At 39.1% G+C, this 20,263-nt stretch overlaps 2 protein-coding genes across 2 annotated transcripts in view; both read right to left on the reverse strand.

Moving 5' to 3' along the window:
- The window catches only part of ZC2HC1B (zinc finger C2HC-type containing 1B), a 6,946-nt gene extending 1,665 nt beyond the window's left edge, over nt 1-5,281 (reverse strand). The window contains exons 1-4 of the mRNA XM_015827929.1: nt 5,245-5,281; nt 3,477-3,541; nt 2,293-2,412; nt 712-850 (exon numbers count right to left, since the gene is read on the reverse strand). Of these exons, the coding sequence (XP_015683415.1) occupies nt 712-850; nt 2,293-2,412; nt 3,477-3,541; nt 5,245-5,281 (361 nt within the window). The remainder of the gene's footprint in view (nt 1-711; nt 851-2,292; nt 2,413-3,476; nt 3,542-5,244) is intronic.
- A 1,684-nt stretch (nt 5,282-6,965) lies between these two features.
- On the reverse strand, nt 6,966-19,827 carry LTV1 (LTV1 ribosome biogenesis factor). The gene is made up of 11 exons (XM_015827933.1): nt 19,730-19,827; nt 17,773-17,904; nt 17,275-17,463; nt 16,827-16,914; nt 16,234-16,378; nt 15,203-15,443; nt 14,514-14,641; nt 13,477-13,613; nt 11,954-12,006; nt 10,496-10,696; nt 6,966-7,278 (listed from the first exon to the last, which is right to left on the reverse strand). The coding sequence occupies exons 1-11, from the start codon at nt 19,730-19,732 to the stop codon at nt 7,165-7,167; spliced, it is 1,431 nt and encodes a 476-aa protein (XP_015683419.1). The 5' UTR covers nt 19,733-19,827; the 3' UTR covers nt 6,966-7,164.
- Nucleotides 19,828-20,263: the final 436 nt, after the last annotated feature.

Genomic DNA, 20,263 nt, shown 5'->3' on the forward strand with positions numbered 1-20,263 from the left:
GGGGAAAATCCTACTCACAATAAATATTTAATTGTCAGAATTATACCAGCTTTTGACTCAGAAAGTTACCTATATTCAGAACAGAATGGATTGCATCTACAAATAAAGTTGCTCATTTTAGACATATTCTCTTGAGTATATATAACCTTTTCTTCTTTTTTAAATTACTTTGCTGGGAAACAGTAACTGAATGGAAGGATATTTAGTGTAAAGAACTACAGACATGACCTTGGAGAAAATGAGAGACGGTTACCAAAACAAAAGCATACATTAAGTCCAGGAAACAGAAAGTGTGAAAAAGAAGTTCAGACAGGCTGAATTGTAATTCATTTTGGTGTGAGAGGGAGAGAAGGGCAAACACACACCAGCTTTCAAGATTTTAATTATTATAACTATATCAATAAAACCAAAGTTTTCTGACCTGACCTGCCTCGAAGGTTGACAGCTGGTTACCTGATACATTCCAGAACGTTTTCTTCAAACACCTTCCAAACTATTTTTAAAACTCTTTCGAGTTTTGAGATTAGATAGAAACACTAGTTGAAAATATGAGGGCAGCTACACATTCATCCAAAGAATCACCATCTGCAGCCATCATATAGTAGAAAAAAAATTAGGCTGAGAAACCTTTAGAGATTACCATATTACTGTCTACAACCCATGACCCCCACTTTTCTATTTTTAAGCCAAGATGAAGTTTCAGTACATCACCTGGGTTAATGGATGGAGGTGGTGGTGGTGGAAGAGGACGGCCTTCTTTCATGGCTTGAGTTGCAAGTTTAGCTGCTCTGATGGCCGAAATAAAATCTTCATGCTGCTGCCTCCAATTTGATTTTTTCTCCCGTCCATTCTGGAAAGCAATTAGGTTTCCCTTCCATCAATCAGAGCATATATTAATCACAGGTGTTGTTTTGAAAAGCAATTTTAAGAGAGTTTTGAACAGAGTATGAATAATAAAAAATATTCCATTATAAAAGGCAGCTTGAGTAGTGGTTAAGCCATCTAGATGGTAATGGGGATACTGTGAGTGTTAGTCCTGCCTTAGGCACAAAACCAGCTGAGTGACCCTGGGGCAATCACACCCTCTCAGCCCTAGGGAGCAGGCAATGGCAAACCACTTCTGAAAATGTTGCCAAGAAAACTGCAGGGATTAGTCCAAGCAGTCTCCAGGAGTCAATAGTGGCGTGAAGGTACAAAATATGTATATTATTGTTATTAGGTGTTTTGGACAAAGAGAATTTTCCAGGTTTGCTTTGTTGTAGGAGAGCCAATACTGTAGTCATTGAAGGGGAATGATGGTTTGGAAAAGGAGATTGCTTGGGAGGTCTGACAGAGTAGAACAAATGGAAGGAACATCACACCTTTACTATAGGAACATAAATCAGCATACCTAACACTCCCTCCATTTTTTCCCTTTCCACCACAAGCCTGAGCGATATACTGGGCTGAGGTGGAATGACTAAGCCTAAGCCATTTATTTTCCATGATTGAGTACATGGATAAGGTGAGAAGCTAAATTCATTAGTCCAGGTAGAAGAACATGATTGAATCCTTATAGCAGCTACATGAATGAGGCAAAAATGGTGGGCCCTTAAAGTTTACATTTCTAGGCCAGGAAATACAAATTTCACTCTTTGATAATAAGGGATGAGGCCCAAAAGCTATTCCTGTTAACAGCATTTATTTCAGATGAATGTTGGCAGGGCAGCAGAAGACAAAACATGTTTGTCCCATTTTATATTCGATAATGAAAGGTTAGAATTCCAGGCATTAGCTCAGAGATCTCCAACCTTTCCAGGCTCACGGCCCGGAGGGAAGGAGAACAGCTTTCAAATTGGTGTGTGCACATGCAAACGGCGCCACATGCCCTGGCTCAGCGCTAGTGGCGCATGCACAAATGGGCTGTGCACACCTGCCCAAAGCTAGTGGCCCCATTCGCGCTCGCATGCATGCACAAACAGGGCCGTGGGTGCTAGCGTGAGGGGGGGGAGTGCACACTCATGCATGCGCTCATCAGCCAGCTATTTCCGTGGCCTGCTGGCCAAGAGGCCATGGCCTGGTAGTAGGCCGCGGCCCATAGGTTGGGGACCCCTGCATTAGCTAAATGTTGGTGATCAAATAATAAATTTGGGGGGACCTTCCAAACCTCTGTATTAGGACAACCCAAGTCTACATAAAGAATCCAGACATCCCCTTCTCCAGCTCTCTTGTTGCAAGCGATCTCAATGGCAAGACTTTGATACTCCTTAAAACATATTAATGAAAACCTGGGAATGGTATTGAAAGGTCTACCTTTGTGGGTGGCTGCTTTTTCACTGTTGGGATGTCAGTTCCCTGTAGTCGTTGTTTCAAGGAATTGAATGGCTTGCGCTTCTTGTTGAAAATTTTTTTGCATATCAGATTGTGCCTTGCCTAAAGGAAAGGAAAATTCATATGGTCACGTTCCTGAACTAGTGCAGTCATATATTATTTTTGATTGTACTTCAAACTCTTTTCCCCCCTCCCCCCCTGTAAAATTATGATCATTTCAACCTTAGTGTATTATGTATCTGGACATTTAATTGGGAATAATATGCTTGTGTGTCACACATAATTACACTTTACTTCTACGTGTCCCAATTCATAGCATGTGATCACGGTTTTTGGCAGGCTAATTGGCCAATCTGTTTTGTGTGCAGTTTAACAGTTAGTAAGGATTGCGTATCACAGAGGAAAAACTGAGCCAGTGGCTATTTTTAATCTGTATGTACTAGATTTATATCCCACTTTGTTTATCACTTAATTATAGGTGCCATGTGTGGTTAGTGACTCCAAACATTCTGTTTAATTTTCTCTGAATTGGATACAGGAAGATCAAGGACTACCTGTAACTACATATTAGAGAAGGGAAAACCCAAACCCTTAATATTTAAGTTGAGGAGGGAGTCTAAGTCATAGGTTATAAATATTTATAACCTATGACTTAGACTCCCCCCTCAATTTAAATATTAAGGGTTTGGGTTTTCCCTTCCCTAATATGTAGTTACAGGTAGTCCTTGACGTATGCCCACAATTGAGATCAGAATGTATGTGGCTAAGCAAGGTTGCCATTTAAGTGAGTTGTGCTGGATTTTATCAACCCTTTTTTGCCATAACTGTTAAATGAATCACTACAGCTGTTAAGTGAATTATAGGATTTTGAATCCTGATTCTGAATCCATAAACATGAATTGCCAGAGTTGGGATATATCACCATTCTCACATTTAGTATAGAAGTATACACTTTTATGAACAAATCTGTGCTTTACAAAGGCTTTTGTTAAATGCTTGCATAAATCAGTACAACAATTGTCATCAATCTTCCTGCTAAACATCTTCCTGTTTTTATTTCACTTGTTTCTGAGTAGATGTTCACTGAGTGAATTTGATTAAAACAGGTACTGGTTCTTTTTCTTTTATCACTTAAATAAATTCAGTACAAAATGCTCTGATTTTACCAGTGCTTCCGGTGCAAAATGCCTTCCACAGGTGTCACAAGGAAGCAAATTTGGTGCGCCAACCTCTGTGTGGAACAGGAACAATGATTATTTATCTCTAAAGTATAAGCATTTTCAAACATCTCTGTAAATATAGTCTTAAACATCCTTCCTCCAGCTAAAGAAAACAGATTAATATGTAGTATCCAGAACTTATTTTATCTGCTGAGAAGGAGTAACTGAATAATATACCCTAGCTGAATTAGAAGAAAGTTCCAGTGTTCAATAAAACTTAATTCTAAATTAGTGCACACAGGATTGCTCATTTGGGCTGAATACAATGACTTAATGCTATTATGAATTGCATTGCAAGAACAGTCCATTTTATATTTCTTATGTCTATAGCTTTAAAAGTCAAAAATGTCTTGAACCTTCTGCCTCCATTGAATTTCTTAGTGTTACTTTGAGGCAGAGGATGCAGAGTTTTAATGAAAATCCTCAGCAGTTTAAGATAAAAACTGACAAAATTGATGGCATTATCTTGTGTGGGCTATTTCAGGAATTTTCTTCCAATGTACAGATTTCTTTGAACACAGATACCTTAAAAATAAAATTTTGCAGCAAGCCATTTACATAGTTATTTTTATTGCTTTTAGGACTCTCAAGAAATCTAACAAATGTTGCTTGAGATAGCTTGTTAGGAATGACTTTACATGCCAAGTAGAGTAAATAATTCTTTAAAATTACACTAAATAAATATTCTGAAACACTCATTTAAATTATTTTTACCCCAAATTTTAATTCAAGGTACAATAATTTACAAAAATAATTAGTTTGTGGGGCTTTTAGAAAACTGCTTAGGAATCCATCCATCAGAGTATGACAGAGCATACTAAAACATTAAAAAGTTTATTCGGCTTTTGGCTTAGACACTGTGGCTTATTCAAAAATTATCAGTTGACTTAGTCTAATTTGCAAACCTGGCTATTGTCAGTGCATTTATATTAGAGAATCATAGCTACACAATCCTTGCGAGAGGGTTTTGTATGAGTATATATATATATATATCTAATATCTATCATCTTATTTACCATCCATCCATCATCTATCTATCTATCTATCTATCTATCTATCTATCTATCTATCTATCTATCTATCTATCTATCTATCTATCTATCTATCATCTTTTTTTCCCCTTAAGTATGGTTAAGTATGGTTAATCATCATGGTCCTGATCAAATACAGGAGTAAATTAAATACTCTTAATTATGCAGTTATATTTTGATTTTTTACATTCTTTACATTATGAATTTAAATTATTTGAGGGGTCCTGGTGCTCTCTCAGCTTGGGTTGTTTGCTTGCAGACATTTCATTACTCAAACTAGTATTATCAGTACTAGTGGAGATTGGGATTTGTTCTCAATTCTGCAGGTAAACAACCAAGCTCAGAGAGCATCAAGGACCCTTCATTTCAACCTTGAGCTACAAACATTCTCCTTTATCCTTATCCTCTTGCTTTGGTGCCCAAAAGCAAGAGTGTTACAAAAAGTTAGGCTTCACCCTCTCCTAAGGAACCACCCAGGAAAATAAAAAAGACATGTCAACAATGGCTACCTAACTGACAGAATGATTGTTCAATGTAGTTACATGTGATTTATTATGAGATAGTAATTGAACAAAGGCTACAGATACATTTAAACACATCATGCAAAGATACCAATTTGAAATACTTTTAAATAAAAACACTGACAAATTGTTTCACTAGCTATGTTGTTGGGTACTTCATACCTGTGGCATATGCTTTGTTTTCAGAATCCACACTCATTTCATAGCGCAGTGATTTCGGGTTCTCTTTAATATTTTTTCAGATGTACCTGATAGCTTACTTTCCATTGTCTAGTTCCCTTGCTTACAAGATTCCAAGTGAAATGCCATTGGCTGACCAATTAAACAATTATGACACAGTTCATCGTGTAATGATGCACAGTATTATGTATTTTTGCTGACTTACTTATAAAGTAATAAATGTAGGATAGAAATTTAATAAATAAATGAATATCTAACCTTTAGCCAGTTTCAAAGCTCTTTTTAAAAACAGCTTTTTAAAGAGCAGTGCCAAAGTAGATCCCATTAATATGAAATTTTACAGATTACTGTAAAATCTTAAACTTAACCTCTGCCATCAAAGCACAGTAATTTTCCTTGAATCTCTCCTGTATACAGCAACCAAGAAATATAAAAATAAATTTATCATCATCACCATCATCTTCCTAGCGTTATTCCCACAGGTGCAGGGTCTGCTTTTTGGATTGACAAATGCCATTTTGCATGATCAAACGTAGCATCTGGGTCCAACTGGGCAATTTTCATATCTGCATTTCTTGTGTCTTGCCATCTTTGCTTCGGCCTTCCACCGGGTGCTTGCCATCTGCGTTAAAGTGGAAGGTGATTCAGGCAAAAGGTGTGGGACCTGCTCGTAGGATATGGCCATACCATTGTAGGTGTTTCTCCTGCATTTTCTCAAGTATTGGCGCAGTGCCCATTTGCTGTTGTACTGTCAGGGCTTTTCAACCTTTTCACCCATTGTGCCACTTTTAGGATACGGCAATATCCGAGTACCACCAGTAGCCTAGCAAGGTGTCAAAAACTTGATGACCCCCCCAAAAAGGAAAAAAGTGATGAAGTACAGGTAGTCCTCGACTTACAACAGTTTGCTTAGTGACTGTTCAAAGTTACAATGGCACTGAAAAAGTGCCCCCCAAGGCACAGCCAAGCAAGACACCTGCCTGCCCACCCGGCGGCGTTCTTCCTCCTGTTCGAGGTTTTCATTGTTTGAACATTTCTGTTGGGGATTGGCAGCGGAGGTGGGGTGGGGTGTATGTGGTTTTTATTCCCCCTGTCTGCTGGGTGGTTGTAGCAGATTTTGGTCACTTCACATGACCCTGGGACACTGTGACCGTCATAAATATGAATCAGTTGCCACGCATCTGAATGTAAATCACAAGACCCTGGAGATAAGGCAACATTCCAGCTGATTGGTGCTTCTTCAGGGCTCAGAAGAAGCACCAGGATCAGTGCCGAGCTACAGCTGGAGCCTGGCACTGATCCTGGCACTTCCGCTGAGCCGACAGCCCTGCAGCTCCAGCCATCTCTCGCTCAGGCTTGTGCGGTGCTGCCACCGGTTCAGCTCATTCCTCTCCCCCGCTACCACTTTTCTAGAATGGTCGCGTACCACCTGCCAGGTGCCAATGTACCACAGGTGGTGCCCGTACCACTGGTTGAAAAGCCCTGTATTATGTCATTGCTGACATGGTCAAGAAGAGAAACACCTAATGACCAACAAAGCATATACATCTCCATGGCGTGTAAAGAGCGCTCAGTGCATTTGGGGATTGGCCAGCATTTAGTGCCATATAAAGCTACTGGATGTACCATTCTTTTGAAAGATAAAAACGAATTACTTTTATTATAATGAAAGGTAATAAATGAATTTGAAAAAAATTATTATAGAAGAAATATATTACACTGATTTTATTGTTGTGGTAACCAAAAAACTGTTTACATGTAAGTAAACACCGGTGGTTAGATTTTTATAAACAGCACATTGCCATTATTTTTACACTTCTGATATGATAAATGGAAAGTATCTTTTCCACTTAGCAACCAGACAGAAGTGGCCATCGTCCTTAACAAGAAGCAGTTCTTCCATCACGACAGCCTGAGTCCTTGAAGATTCTGTTTCACATTCAGCAGCTCCTTCTCTTGCCTTGTCTTCTCCTGCTTGAAGGCTGACTTGTTTGCTTTCTTTTCTATCCTGCGTTCCTAATGGGGAAATAATTTACAATATGAATATATATCACTCCATGGAAATGTTCTCAAAGCAATCAGCATTGCAGATACAATTTTAGCAATATCTGTCTCAGAACTCTTGGCAGGTGAGGCTTCATGCACTGAAAAGATGTCTAATTTTTTCAGATGTTTATAATACCCTTCATACTTTTTAAAGCAAGGCACATATCTTCAGTTTTTATTTTCACTATGTATGTGTTTGCATTTACAGTAAACCAGGAGTTTTCCTCCCACTCAGCATAGTGTGTGCAATTTAGAGATGATCTAATCAAATGAACATAACAAATCATTCCATTCATATCTTGCCTAAGAGGGCAATCCACAAGTCTTAGCATCTCATGTCTCCCTGCTGCTTCCTAAAGAAATATTTTCCACAAGAGACTAAGAGAAAAACAAAACAAAACACTGCAAGGGACTAAGGGGGGTGAACTCCCCACAATGGAGGTCTATGGAGATTCTCAGTCATCCAGGTCATGGTTGTCCCAAACGCTGCTCAGTTTGTGCATATGCCACATTGCTCAAACTGAGCAATGTGGTATATGCAGTACAATGCAGTGAGCCATATGCAGATCTGTACATTAGGGAAAACAAAACAACCAGTTCATAAATGCATGGCACAATATAAGAGAACAAACCCATCAGGACAAGATTCAGCAGTCCATCTGCATTTAAAAAACAAAGGCCACTCTTTCAAAGACACCGAAGTCCACATTTTGGACAGAGAGGACTGCTGGTTTGAAAGAGGGGTCAAAGAGGCCATCTATGTCAAAATTGAACAGCCCTCTCTCAACAGAGGGGGAGGGATATGACATCATCTATCTCCAGTCTACAATACAGTCCTTTCAACAGTTCCAAGAAGGCTCCACACCCATTTGCACTACTCAGATGACCTGACAACACAGATAAGCCTCCAGGGGCTTCAATGATTCACGCTAAAAGAATGCAAATGACCAGCTATCCGCAAGGAGTATAAATCATGCCATTCCCCACCCTCCAATCAGAGCTGAAGAAGCTTCTTGGCTGAGAAGCGAAATGTCTTCAAGAAAAACAAGAAAGTCCAGTTGCCTCGTGAAAGAAGCACCTTTGGGACCTCCACAATGGATTATTGGGGAGACAGGAGGTAGAAGGCAAGGTTTAATCCGTTGCACGCTTTCCTTAAGTCTGTTGAGGAGAGGGGTCCCCCTTTTATAGTTACTAAGTTATGATGGAAGGGGTGGGACTTGCTAATTGACATTCAGAAGTCCCACCTCCTTTGATCTGGGATTTTTTTTTTAAATCAACAAGTTTTTCCACAGCCACAAAATAGTTTGGCTGAGTTCTCAATTATTACTACTGAACCATAATTCGTAAGATAATTCGTATTTTACTCAACTAGTATTATATACACCTCCATTATAAAAACTGAGGATAATTTATGAAAAAAGAACAAAGAAAAACAAGGGCAAAAGGCAACTGTCATTCCTTCCATAAACCCCTCCCTAAACTACAAAAGCAGCCCATGGCCATCATCTGAGCTAATCTAAGTCAGATGGAACAGAATTATTTCTACTGCCTTAAGTAGGGCAAACTGAAATCCTAAATGGAGATATTCTATAAGGTGAGAGTTGCCATTGAGAAAGCATGCCTGCAGGTCCCATACCTTCCACTTCACAAGAGCCATCCCTCTGAAAAAAAAAACCATACAAGATAGCCTAAATCTGACAGGGAAAGATGGTCCTGTAAGTACATAAGTGGCAAGCCATGTAGGGTTTTTACATATTAAAACCAGCCCCTTGAATTGGATTTGGAAGTTTATCAGTAATAAAATCTCTATTCTTTCTTAATAACTGTATCACTACATTTTCAGAACTTTTTCAGAACTTTTTGAAATCAAGAAAGCAAAGGCTCGGAATGAACAAAGTCTTCCAACAAGAGTCAAAGATAATAAAAACAATTTTCTTTCAACTTATAAATAACAAGAAAAAAGTCAAGGAAACACTTGGTCCGCTAAAGAGAGAAGATGGCAAGGAAGTAACAGGCAGTAGAGAGAAAGCAGAGCTGCTTAACTTATTCTTGGCATAAGTCTTCAAACAAAAAGAAACTATAGCCCAGCCTACAAAAGACATAACTGTAAAAGACAGATTAGAAATAAAAATTAAAATAAGCAAGAAAATGGTAAGAGGACACCTGTCTGATTTTGATGAATATAAATCAGCAGGGAATTGGACTAGAAGACCTCCAAAGTCCCTTCCAGTTCTATTCTGATTGATTGATTTCCAAGCCTTTTCCAAAACCAGTTTCATATAAAATGCACTGCAGTAGTTTAAATGCACCAGCCACTGTCAAATGAAGACCAGCAGTTGATGCTTCAAGTGGAGTTGGACAAAGCCCTCTGGTCCCAGCCTTCATTTGTGATTTGAGCAGATGCTGCATATCCCCAAATCATGGAGCTGTTGCTTCAATGAGAGAGCAACCCCGTCTATAGGTAACCTCAGAGCCAGATCAAAGCCACCTACTTTTTCCTACCCCCTTAGAAAGTAACAGAGCCATCACAGAAAGGCTAACAAATGCTATCATTCTTGCAGTTGTTCTCCTTGGTGGGACAAGGGAAGGACCTAGGCCTCGCGGATTATGGGAGGCTTATGCCCTGTCCCTGCCCCACACAACCCAGGAGCCTGTTCCTTTTTCTCAGTGTTCCAGTTAATGACCCTCACATTCACTTAATGACTGCTTTGCTGGACGACCAAAATTCAGGACTCAATTGTGGTTGTAAGTGGAGAACTACCTGTAACTTAAAATGTTTTTTTTTAAATCCCCCTTTCTCTCTACCATGTAAGAGAGAAAAAATGACTTATTGACATTACCCTTTAATTTTACCTCAGGCCTATCATAGCACAACTTCTAATTAGGCTCATGTCACTTCTTCATTCATTGGGATGGTTTTATAGTTATCATGTTCTACATGTGTACGAAGCCACAATCTCGCTAAATTCTACTAATTCTACTCAGTGCCTAAATGGCAATCCTAAATAAACTATTTTGAGTTCCATCCTGTGGGAATAATATACACACTACACAACATTCCAGTTATTTAATATACATTTCTGAGTTATGACCTAACAGTAGTTATTCCCTTTGCTTCAGTCAATTAAAGGTTAATAAAGTTAATTAATGAAATATATTTATTTTAAACAATTTAAATAAAACTTACTTTTCGCTCTTCTTTGATAGCGTGTTTCCTAGCTTTCCGATCCTCCTTACTCTCATCCTTAGAGCGTGGCTGAGTGGATACTCTTGGCAAATCAGAGTCATTAATCCTTTGCATGCGCTCAGTCTGTTTAACTGTAGATCCTCTCTGAGGCAAAACATCTAGAGGGATTCCTGTCTTCTTAGACACTCTAATTGATTTAAGCTATAAAAAATACATGGAACTAATGAATTTTTTAAAACAACGAGTTAACTGGGTCAATGAAGCCTGCAGAAGCCAAAATACTAAGCCAGGTAATAAACTGAACAAAATGTTTAGATGTCATTGGGGGAAAAAATTGGTCCCTATGTTAATTCATGTTTGATATGTTAATTCCTTATACATGCAGTATACATTCATTCACTCATTCATTCCTGTTCAGCACTCTGATAAATTACAAGCTGGATCCAAGTTGAATCCAAACTTAATCCTCCCTCCCTCCCTCCCTCCCTCCCTCTCTCTAAATCTTAACTTATATTTTGGAGGTGAGAAGTACTAGGAAAGGGCTAACTTTCAAAGAGACAACCACAAACTCTACAGTATGTTCTCGTCCTCTCTCTCTCTCTCTCTCTCTCTCTCTCTCTCTCTCTCTCTCTCTCTCTCTCTCACACACACACACACACACACACACTCACACACACACACACGGCTGCTCAACTCACACAAAGTAACTTTGGATGATGTACAACAATTGAATAAAATACAAATGGATAAAAACATAAATGGATAAAAAGAAATAATTAAAATAAGAATACTATCAAAACATTTTAAACGACACAAATCCCATGTAGAGAGCAAGAATATCAACCACAATGGAACCAACTAAAATTGTCTACAGTTCTCAAAAACCCCAAGGCCAGATGACATAACTAGGTCTTGAAGGACTTCCTAAACCAGTGTTTCTCAACCTTGACAATTTTAAGGCATGTGGACTTCAACTCCCAGAATTCCACAGCCAGCAATGCTGGCTGTGGAATTCTGGGAGTTGAAGTCCACATGCCTTAAAATTGTCAAGGTTGAGAAACACTGTCCTAAACAATAGCATGGAAGGAATGAGCCTAACCTCCGGGGGGGGGGGGGAGAATGTGCTACAAGGAGAATGTCATGGCAGAGAAGGCCTGCCTCCTGGGGCCCATGTAATGCAAATCCCTGGCTGATAGAAACCATGTCTACCCTGTTAGATCGAACAGGAAGTCAATTGGTGAGGGATTTTTTTTTTGCAAGTTTCTGACATTTATTTCCAGTTTCCAGCAAAATTTACGGCCATAATTTTGGGCTCAGTTATGGTGATAAGTTAAGGGCTACCTCTATTTGAAATTAAAAATCCCCTTAATCAGATTTTTGAATATACCTCTAATAGTTCTTTGGATCCCATTCACTGCAATAATAAGTCCTTAAAGTATAATGGAAACGTCCACTCACCTTTTTTGGCACCTCAATAAGTTTTGGATGATTGTATAAGTTTGAATAAGTACCTTAAAGAGAAGACATAATATCAAAGGTTAGCTTATGAAGAATCTAATTTTCTCCTGAACTTTTGATTTGAAATGTCTGAAACGCTTTATTAATAAACAATGTTTAAAACTCAAATTATCATGAAGGTCTTTGAAGCTAATGAATGCGTATGATAATTAAGTATATTAAAAAAGCAAAAGCTGCTTAAAGGAAATAAGTAAACTTGATTCTTAGCAAAAACAGCATTATTCCTATAAAAATATTCATAATTCTGCATGAAGGGTCCTTGGTACTCTCTGAGCGTGGTTATTTTCTTGTAAATGTTTTATTACCAAACTAGGTAACTCTGCATATTGCTGTTGCTATTAAATGCCAGATTAACAAAACCTTCTTTTATGGCTGACCTGGTGTAGATTGTTGAGATGTGACTGCGTCTGGAAATTTCTCTTGCAAATGTGCCTATTTGAGTTCTGGGTGAAGCATTTAGGGCGAGGGGTGGCAATTGTTATATGGGTGTCTCTGATGGCTTTCAAAGGCAGAGCTCCACAAGTTACTGGATGTGAGATTCTGTTCATTAATTTGGGGTCTAAAGATCAGTTGAGATCCCTGCACCCTGCTGCATAGCAACATCCCTACCTGAGCTCCTTGACTCCATCTCAAGGTTTGGCACTGGAAATCCCTAGGCCTGGGGAACTTCAACCCGCATTCCTTGGGAATGGGCTCTAGGGTCCCTCAGGTGTTTATGGCCACCATGACAACTGTGGGCCTATCCCAGGTCATCTAGGACCTATTGTTGTTTTTCTGTTGTTGTGGCAGCAGTGGTACAGTGATCTGGAATTGGAATATCTCTCTGTGACTCTTCTGTCATGGTAACCATGAGATTCTCTGGTGCTGCCCTCCACCACAGGAAGGCTGGACCTGTTTGTTTGGTTTATCTATGGCAACTGAGGGAGCTGGGGGTTGTTCTTAATGGTCTGCAGCACACTCTGGTTCTGGCTGTCACTTGGAATAAGAGGCAAGGCTTTGGACTAGAATCAGAGGTCCCCGATCTTTTGGGCACCAGGGACCGGTTCCATGGAGAAAGTTTTTTCCATGGACTGGCGAGTGCATGGTTTTGTGTGCTGCCTGCATCCCACGGATGGCGCTTTGCTTGTTTGTGTGGACTGGTTGCTGGCATGCCGTGGCCCGGTACCGGTTCACGGACCGGGGGTTGGGGACCCCTGGATTAGATCATGCCCATGCAACCTCTCCTGGCTCATGATCCTGTCACTTTACATGTTTCAAGGATATGTTGAGGGAGATGAAACAGATTAAAACAGGTTAAGAGACATCTGGAATGTTTCTGGAGATCACTGAGGAGTGAACTTGACCAAACATGGGTGAATTTTTTTAATGGTTTTTATACAGTATATTCTTTATTACTATGTATGCCATCCAGAGTCACTATATGGGCAGCTAATACAAATATGAGTAAATAAATAAATACTCACTCAAAATGGATTCACAATCCCATTTTTCTTTTGGTTCTTCAATTATTAAAGTTACCATTTCTTCAATCTCATCTTCTTCCTCATTCAAGGGTAACTCTGCTTTCTTCTTGGTTTCAATATCATCAACTTTCACACAACTTTTAAAGAAAAAGAAAGATGCATGAGGCAAATAAATTAAATTTAAATGTTTTAAAATACTGTCATTTTCAAAAACCTGCCAACTTTTTTTTTTTAACTTAAATCAGTATTATTTAGACTAGCTATTTACCTGAGAGTTATGGTCATTAAGGAGATCATCATGGGACTGACCCAATTTTACATTTTTTTTTTAGTGGTGAGTTATTAAGCGAACATTGCGGTTATGAAGTGAATTTTTGCCAGAAACCTGAAATAAATGCCGGGTTTGGGCAAAAACACCATAAATTGCATCCATGTGACCATAAGACACTGCAAATGACTGTAAATGCTGAGCTCCTAAAATGCATCCAGTTTGGAACTGGGTCATAAGTACCTTTTGGAGAGGGTGTTGTAATTTAGACTGGTTGCTAAACAACTGGTTCATAGACCTGTTAACATTGCAATCAGTAATCAATCCAGATATAACCAAAGTCTTAACTGGGTTCTTTCCTGAAATGTGCCACTGCCATATGATTTATTAAAGAAATATATTCATTTTACCACCAGATGTTTTGCTGAACTCACTAGGGATGCATATAAAAAGATACCAGTAATTAAAAAAGATTCCATCCTCTTAGCATTAACAGAAAAGATGAAGCTCTTGCCAGCTACAACAGTCATTGCTCAACCTCTATAGAGGGAAGAAAGGATTGGCAGAGGCCTACACTGCTGTTCGGGCATGAGGCAATACTTTCTAAAGTTAAGACTTTTTAAGGGCTGAGATATGACAGTTAATTATGCTTTAAACCACTGGTTTAACATTAGTAGTATCAGTGTTTCCTCTATAAGCTGCTCATTGTTGAACAGGTATGCAGAAATTTTCCGAGAAGCATACTACCCAGTAAGGACCCTTTACATACTCCTTTGCTTTCTCTCTGAAGTAGTCATTCAACACTTCCTGTAATCGAGTGCTGTCACTTTGGATGAAACCTTCTAATTCGGCATTATCCAATGGTCCAATTTCATCATCATCAAATTGTTCGAAAAACTAAGTGTGAAACAAATTATTGTTATTTAAATCAATTCCATATGCTTTCAGTAACAAACTTAAATTGCAATCCTCCAATGTATTTAAAAACAAATTTAAAATGTATTCGAGGATAATTAATTTACGTCCCCTCCCCTTTATATAACGACCAACATTTTCCACTGATGAAAAAAGCTCATAAACGAAAGTTACTGTTAGCCCAGCGATTGAGCTTTCTGTCTGTCTAATTTATATAGCCACCCAGCTCACAAACAAGTGATTCTGGGTGGTACGCAACAAAACTAAAAAATAAAAAAAAAATAGTATCTAAAATCATTATCACTGGCAAATACTAAAGTGTTAAAAACTTTAATTTGTTTTAGATAAGAAATAAGGTCCAAGTCAAGATATGTCATAGAATTAGATACAGTGTTATACAACTCCTTAAAATTCTTAAGGAAAAACACATTAACAGAGCAGTAGTTTTACAAACCAGGGATGTTAAGAGATCAGGATTAAAATTAAGTAATGTTTTCCAAATATATGCCCATAATTACAATAAATGTTGTAAGTTTATTTCACCTTCTCAAACCTTTCATCCAGAAGTGTCAGTTGTTCATTTCTTCTCATGACTGAAGAGGTCACGGAATACTCTGTGAAACGGCTCTTGGTCTCTTCTTCCATGAAAAGGAATTCTTTCATTTTCCCTTTAAAATCACTGTCATCTGACAAAGGACCTTCAGAATCATATTCTTCGCCACTTTGAGAATCTTCTCCATCCTCTTCCTCCACATCTTCCCATGCATCTTCATCTTCAGATAAGCTGGTAATAACATACACATTGACTTCCTTAAATTTACACTTCACTTTACTCATAGGCTAATAGTTCATGATTTTTCATGTACTGTATTTTCCCGAAAGTAAGACCTACCCCAAAAATAAGCCCTAGCTTGATTTTTTTTGGTGTGGGCCTAATATAAGCCCTCCCCCCAAAATAAGCTCTAGTTTTGGGCGAGATGCACACCTAAAAATCAAGCTAGTGTGGGGGTGGGAGGGTGGAGCTGCCCCATGCGCCCCATATCCACTTGCCTTGCAGCCAGGCTTCTCTTCGCCAGCCCATTTCTGCGGCGTCCCCAGGCCTGCATTTCACAATCAGAGGCCTTTATGGAAAGCCTCTGCAGCCGAGAACTGAGCTATGGATTGAATATATTGCTTGGTTATCGGCTACAGAGGCCTTCTAGAAAGGGCTGACTGCAAAATACAGGCCTGAGCTCCATTCTCAGTTGCAGAATGAAGCTGCTCCTTCGGCTGCAGAAGAAGTGGCGGCTGGGCCGGGCTGCCGAAGGTGAGTGGAAAAGAAACCCCCCCCCCCAATACGACCTGGTGCCTCTTTCAGAGGCAAAAAAATAAAATAAAAATAAGACTGGGTCTTATTTTCAGGGAAACACAGTACTACTGCACAGTATAACTAAGAATGAAATAGTAATCAATCAAGACCTGAAAAAGGTATAAAGAGTGGAATAATTTTGATGCACCCAGTATTGGGATTCCCTTTCCAGTAGAAAAATGAATAAGATAATAAAAACATAGTCATATGTTTTTTATTCCATTACCAAGAGAGTTCCTTCTCCAGTTCTAGGCTTCCAGGTTTATTAGCTCTTAAAATGAAGTCATCTTCAAGCAGATTATCTGGACTGTCAAAATCAAAGTCATCATCTAGTGCTGCAATAATGTCAGGATCAAGATCCGGTCTAGGCCCTAGTGTTAGATAAAACATTACGTTAAAAAGCAGTTTTGACAGGATTAAGTCATTTCTCAGAATTATCAGTTTCCCTGAACACAAGTTATTTAACAAACAGAAAAAATAATTCATACAACAGCAATTAGTTAGAAAACTACCTTCTCCTATTACCCCCAGATCAAACCTGAGAATTTTTCAAAAGTTTTTAAGGTTAAATTGAATGGAATAGTGATCAGTATTGTCTTCTTGCCTTGATGAAAATAACGTGTTACCTCAAGGCAAACAACAGCTATCTTATGCACCCTTGTAATTTATCTCTTTTTACAGATTAGGACAGTAACAGAATTCCTCAATCACATATACGTTAATAATGTGAAGAACAGATTAAAACAGTCTTAAAGAAAAAGTTTCATTTTTCACATCAAATATAAGTGCACATAAAAGAATGTAGTGTAAATGAAGTACCTGGAACAGGGGCAGCTTTATTTAATAGTCCCACGTCTTCTTCAAATTCTGATGCAAATACTGAGGAGGGCAGATTAATGGTAGGAGCCTAAAGAACAAAGAATACGTAGCATTTTCTTTTAAAATGTTCAGGAGACTAAGTATCCTCAACTGAGTTTCTAGCATATACTTTTCATATGATACAGTGACAAATCAGTTCATGTCCCATAATAAAATTTTTTGGAATGCTGTCAATAATTTTATTAGCACTACTAATGAATAAAAAATAAGGTAGTTTTAGATCTATCACAAAATAATTCAATGGGTGATTGAAAAAAGTACGTGAAAATCAAAAACATTGTTTAAAAAATTAAGCTTTAAATTTAAGAAATACAACTAGTTTGATTTGAACATACATATGGTAATTATAGGAAATACCACCACAGCACTTAAGAACATTTTTACTTACCGGAATGTGTTGAATTTCATCTTCTACCTCCCCTTCTGTAGACACTACAATCCTGCCTTGATTTGGGAAGCTTGATGGAACAAGTTCAGAAGGTCCTGAAGCTTCCTTCAAATGTTGCAAGTAATCGTAATCATCATCAAAGAATACTCCATATTTCCGCTGTTCTTCTCTTCTTTTTTCATCATTTCTCTAAAGGCATTGAAGAAGGAAATTACTGAATTTAGCTAATGTTGCTGTCAAACAAAGAAAAAAAGCATAATGATTCCAATTACTTTCTACACATCTTTGCAGCAATGTTGATGCTCAGAGAATTCAGAATTTCTCTATTAGGAACAACATATGGAGAGCCTTGACATTATTTCTGCAACATCATTTTCCCACAATGGTCAACTCAAGTGCCTCCTGAAAGCCCATCCACAGGCAGAATAGCCCTTCTCCGTCCTTTCACCTAAAGGAAGCATTAAGCTGCTTTTCTTCAGCTTTGTCATTTCTTATTACCTTTAATGCAGGCAAGAGAACTCTCTGGGGTGCACTATCATCCGCTGTCAAAGGATCCTTCTGACTTCTATGCACTACATGAAATGTTACAGCTTTTTTCTTTTCTATGAACGGTTTCTTCCGTCTGTGGGGCTACAAAACAAGAGACAATGATCTGAAAATGGAACAAAACTGATAAGGGTTTCACTACTTATCTAAGTAAATGGGTTATTTATATCCTCCCTAGGAATATAATTGTAAAAACATTTTTTTTACTGCTACCTAGAGTCACAATACTCTGATTGGGGCAACCATATAGACCAAACAAACAAACAAACAAATCTGTTACATCTTTACTTAGTTAACTGATGCATACTAAATATTTAGAATTCTTTTAGCTTTTTAAAATGTGTTAAATGTAAACCAGAATAGATTGATTTGAGCTTTTTTGGGATGGTTTGTTTGCTTCCAGGGTTGTCCAGAACACAGAGTAGTTTACAGCACTCTAGACAGCTTCTGGCACAGATATGTTTGGATCATCCCATTACAGTGAATTTCCACATTGAATGTTTTCCCCATTGATAGGTTTTATGGTTATCTCTTTCAGGAGATGATTCTCAAGTTACTTGACTTTATATACTGCATTCTACTGAAATATCTCTTTAGTGTATAATAAAAAGCATAAAACCAAATCAAAGCCACAAATAGCAAAAATGACAATAATAAAAATAAAAGGCCTTTTAACTAAAAGATTTGTTTTAAAGCCTTCCTAAAGTGCAGACAATGAAATTAGATTCTGCAGCTCCAGTAAACTTGGCAGATACAGAGAAGACTGAACTTCAGGTTGCCAAGAGCTAAGGTTTCATCTCAGTATATTGGGGTGGGGAAACAATTGAAATTATAAAGGAAATCTTTGCTCAGTTATTCCTAACACAAACCATTTAGATTTTAAAAGTAATAAGTAATTTATATCTCATCAGGAAATAAATCAGCAGCCAATACAATGCCTTCAGCATAAGAATCTGACTCCACCCTAACGGCATCTAGGAAAGGAAGGTGAACAAATGCTTTTAAGTGTCACAGTGGCTCCAATCTTCATGAAAGAAGACAGGAGAGGGATAGTCATGATTACTTTTTCCTGGTCAAGTCCCATATCATGTGCAATTTGCAGCTACCTTTACCAGATAGGTACCTCACACAGATATCCAAGTGGTGACAGATTCTAGAAGCTACACATATTTAATGGCTTCACATAGCAACGCTGAAAAACTATATATCCTGTAAACCTAAAAACAGTTAAGATTTTCAGTGTTGCTATATGAGATTATAAAATATGTGTAGCATCCAGAATCTGTCATCGCTTGGATTTCTGTGGGAGGCTTCCTGCTGGCAAAACCCTACTGAACTGCCCAAATATCCCATTATTTTATTATTATAAATTTTCAAATGGCAAGCTGTTCTTGATTCCACACCATTTTCGTTAACTGTCCATCCAGCACAATCTAACAGCTGCATATTTACAATAGCTGTGTTTCTAAGTCAGTGTTTCTCAACCTTGACAATTTTAAGGCATGTGGACTTCAACTCCCAGAATTCCACAGCCAGCATTGCTGGCTGTGGAATTCTGGGAGTTGAAGTCCACATGCCTTAAAATTGCCAAGGTTGAGAAACAAGTAATGCAGCCTCCGATTCAACGCCTGCATGGCATTACAGGACATCGTGTGCCGGTGCCTGAACGTGCTGGTGCCTCTCTTTGGATTTCGCTGGATTTCACCCATCCCGAAATGTCCCCCGTGAAAGTTACAGCAAGTTCATACATGCCACGCCACTGGTGAGACGACAATGGGAAGAATTTCCTGACATTTCCCTCCATCTCTTTCCCAGATTATCCATCTTCCCCCATGGAAGGGTGGGAGAACTAACACCTGCAGCCCGAGGCTGCCAGCCTGCTCAAACCTGAACTTCACGCTCCGCTTACCATTGTGCGAGTCTCCGACGCTAACGACCGTCAAGCGCCCAATAACCCACTGAACCCACGAGCCAGATCCCAAACAGACCGCTCCGCCCCCCTAACGAGCTTTGCTGCTTCACGTTTTCCGGTTCCGGGAAGGGATCGGTCTTCCCAAGTTGTCGCTCTCGGTTTCCGATCTCGTTGGTGCAATTCCAGCCATCTTGGAATATACCAATTGTTGTTGAAAAGGGTGGCAAGGAAATAAATTAGCTGGCTACATATCCGGNTCACGCCGGCGCCCTCAAAGCCAAACGCGCGCGGCTTCTCAGAGCAAAAGCTGAAGGCGGAGAAGAGGACGCTGGCCAACATGCTGCCGTTCGGGCGCCAATCAGCAGGCGGACTGGAGCAGAGGAGGGCGGGGTTTCCCACCAAGCGCGGGAAATCTGTTCTCTAAAGGGGCGGTCCTAGGGTTTGATGAGGGCGTGGTCAGGTTTGGGTGGGGGCGTGGCCAGGGGAGGGAGGTGAGTTCCACCACCTTTTCTCTGAGAAAAAAAGCCCTGA

This window comes from Protobothrops mucrosquamatus, unplaced genomic scaffold (assembly GCF_001527695.2).
Source record: "Protobothrops mucrosquamatus isolate PMUCROS unplaced genomic scaffold, P.Mucros_1.0 scaffold4076, whole genome shotgun sequence".
NCBI classification, from domain to species: domain Eukaryota; kingdom Metazoa; phylum Chordata; class Lepidosauria; order Squamata; family Viperidae; genus Protobothrops; species Protobothrops mucrosquamatus.

Bases quoted from the DNA above. Each gene is read 5' to 3' on its own strand.
- LTV1 (XM_015827933.1), bottom strand. The intron at 16,915-17,274 runs GTAAGTAAAAAT...TTTGTTCTTTAG, and splicing joins ATGAAATTCAACACATTCCG to GCTCCTACCATTAATCTGCC. The intron at 15,444-16,233 runs GTAATGGAATAA...TGTTATTACCAG, and splicing joins CTGGAGAAGGAACTCTCTTG to CTTATCTGAAGATGAAGATG.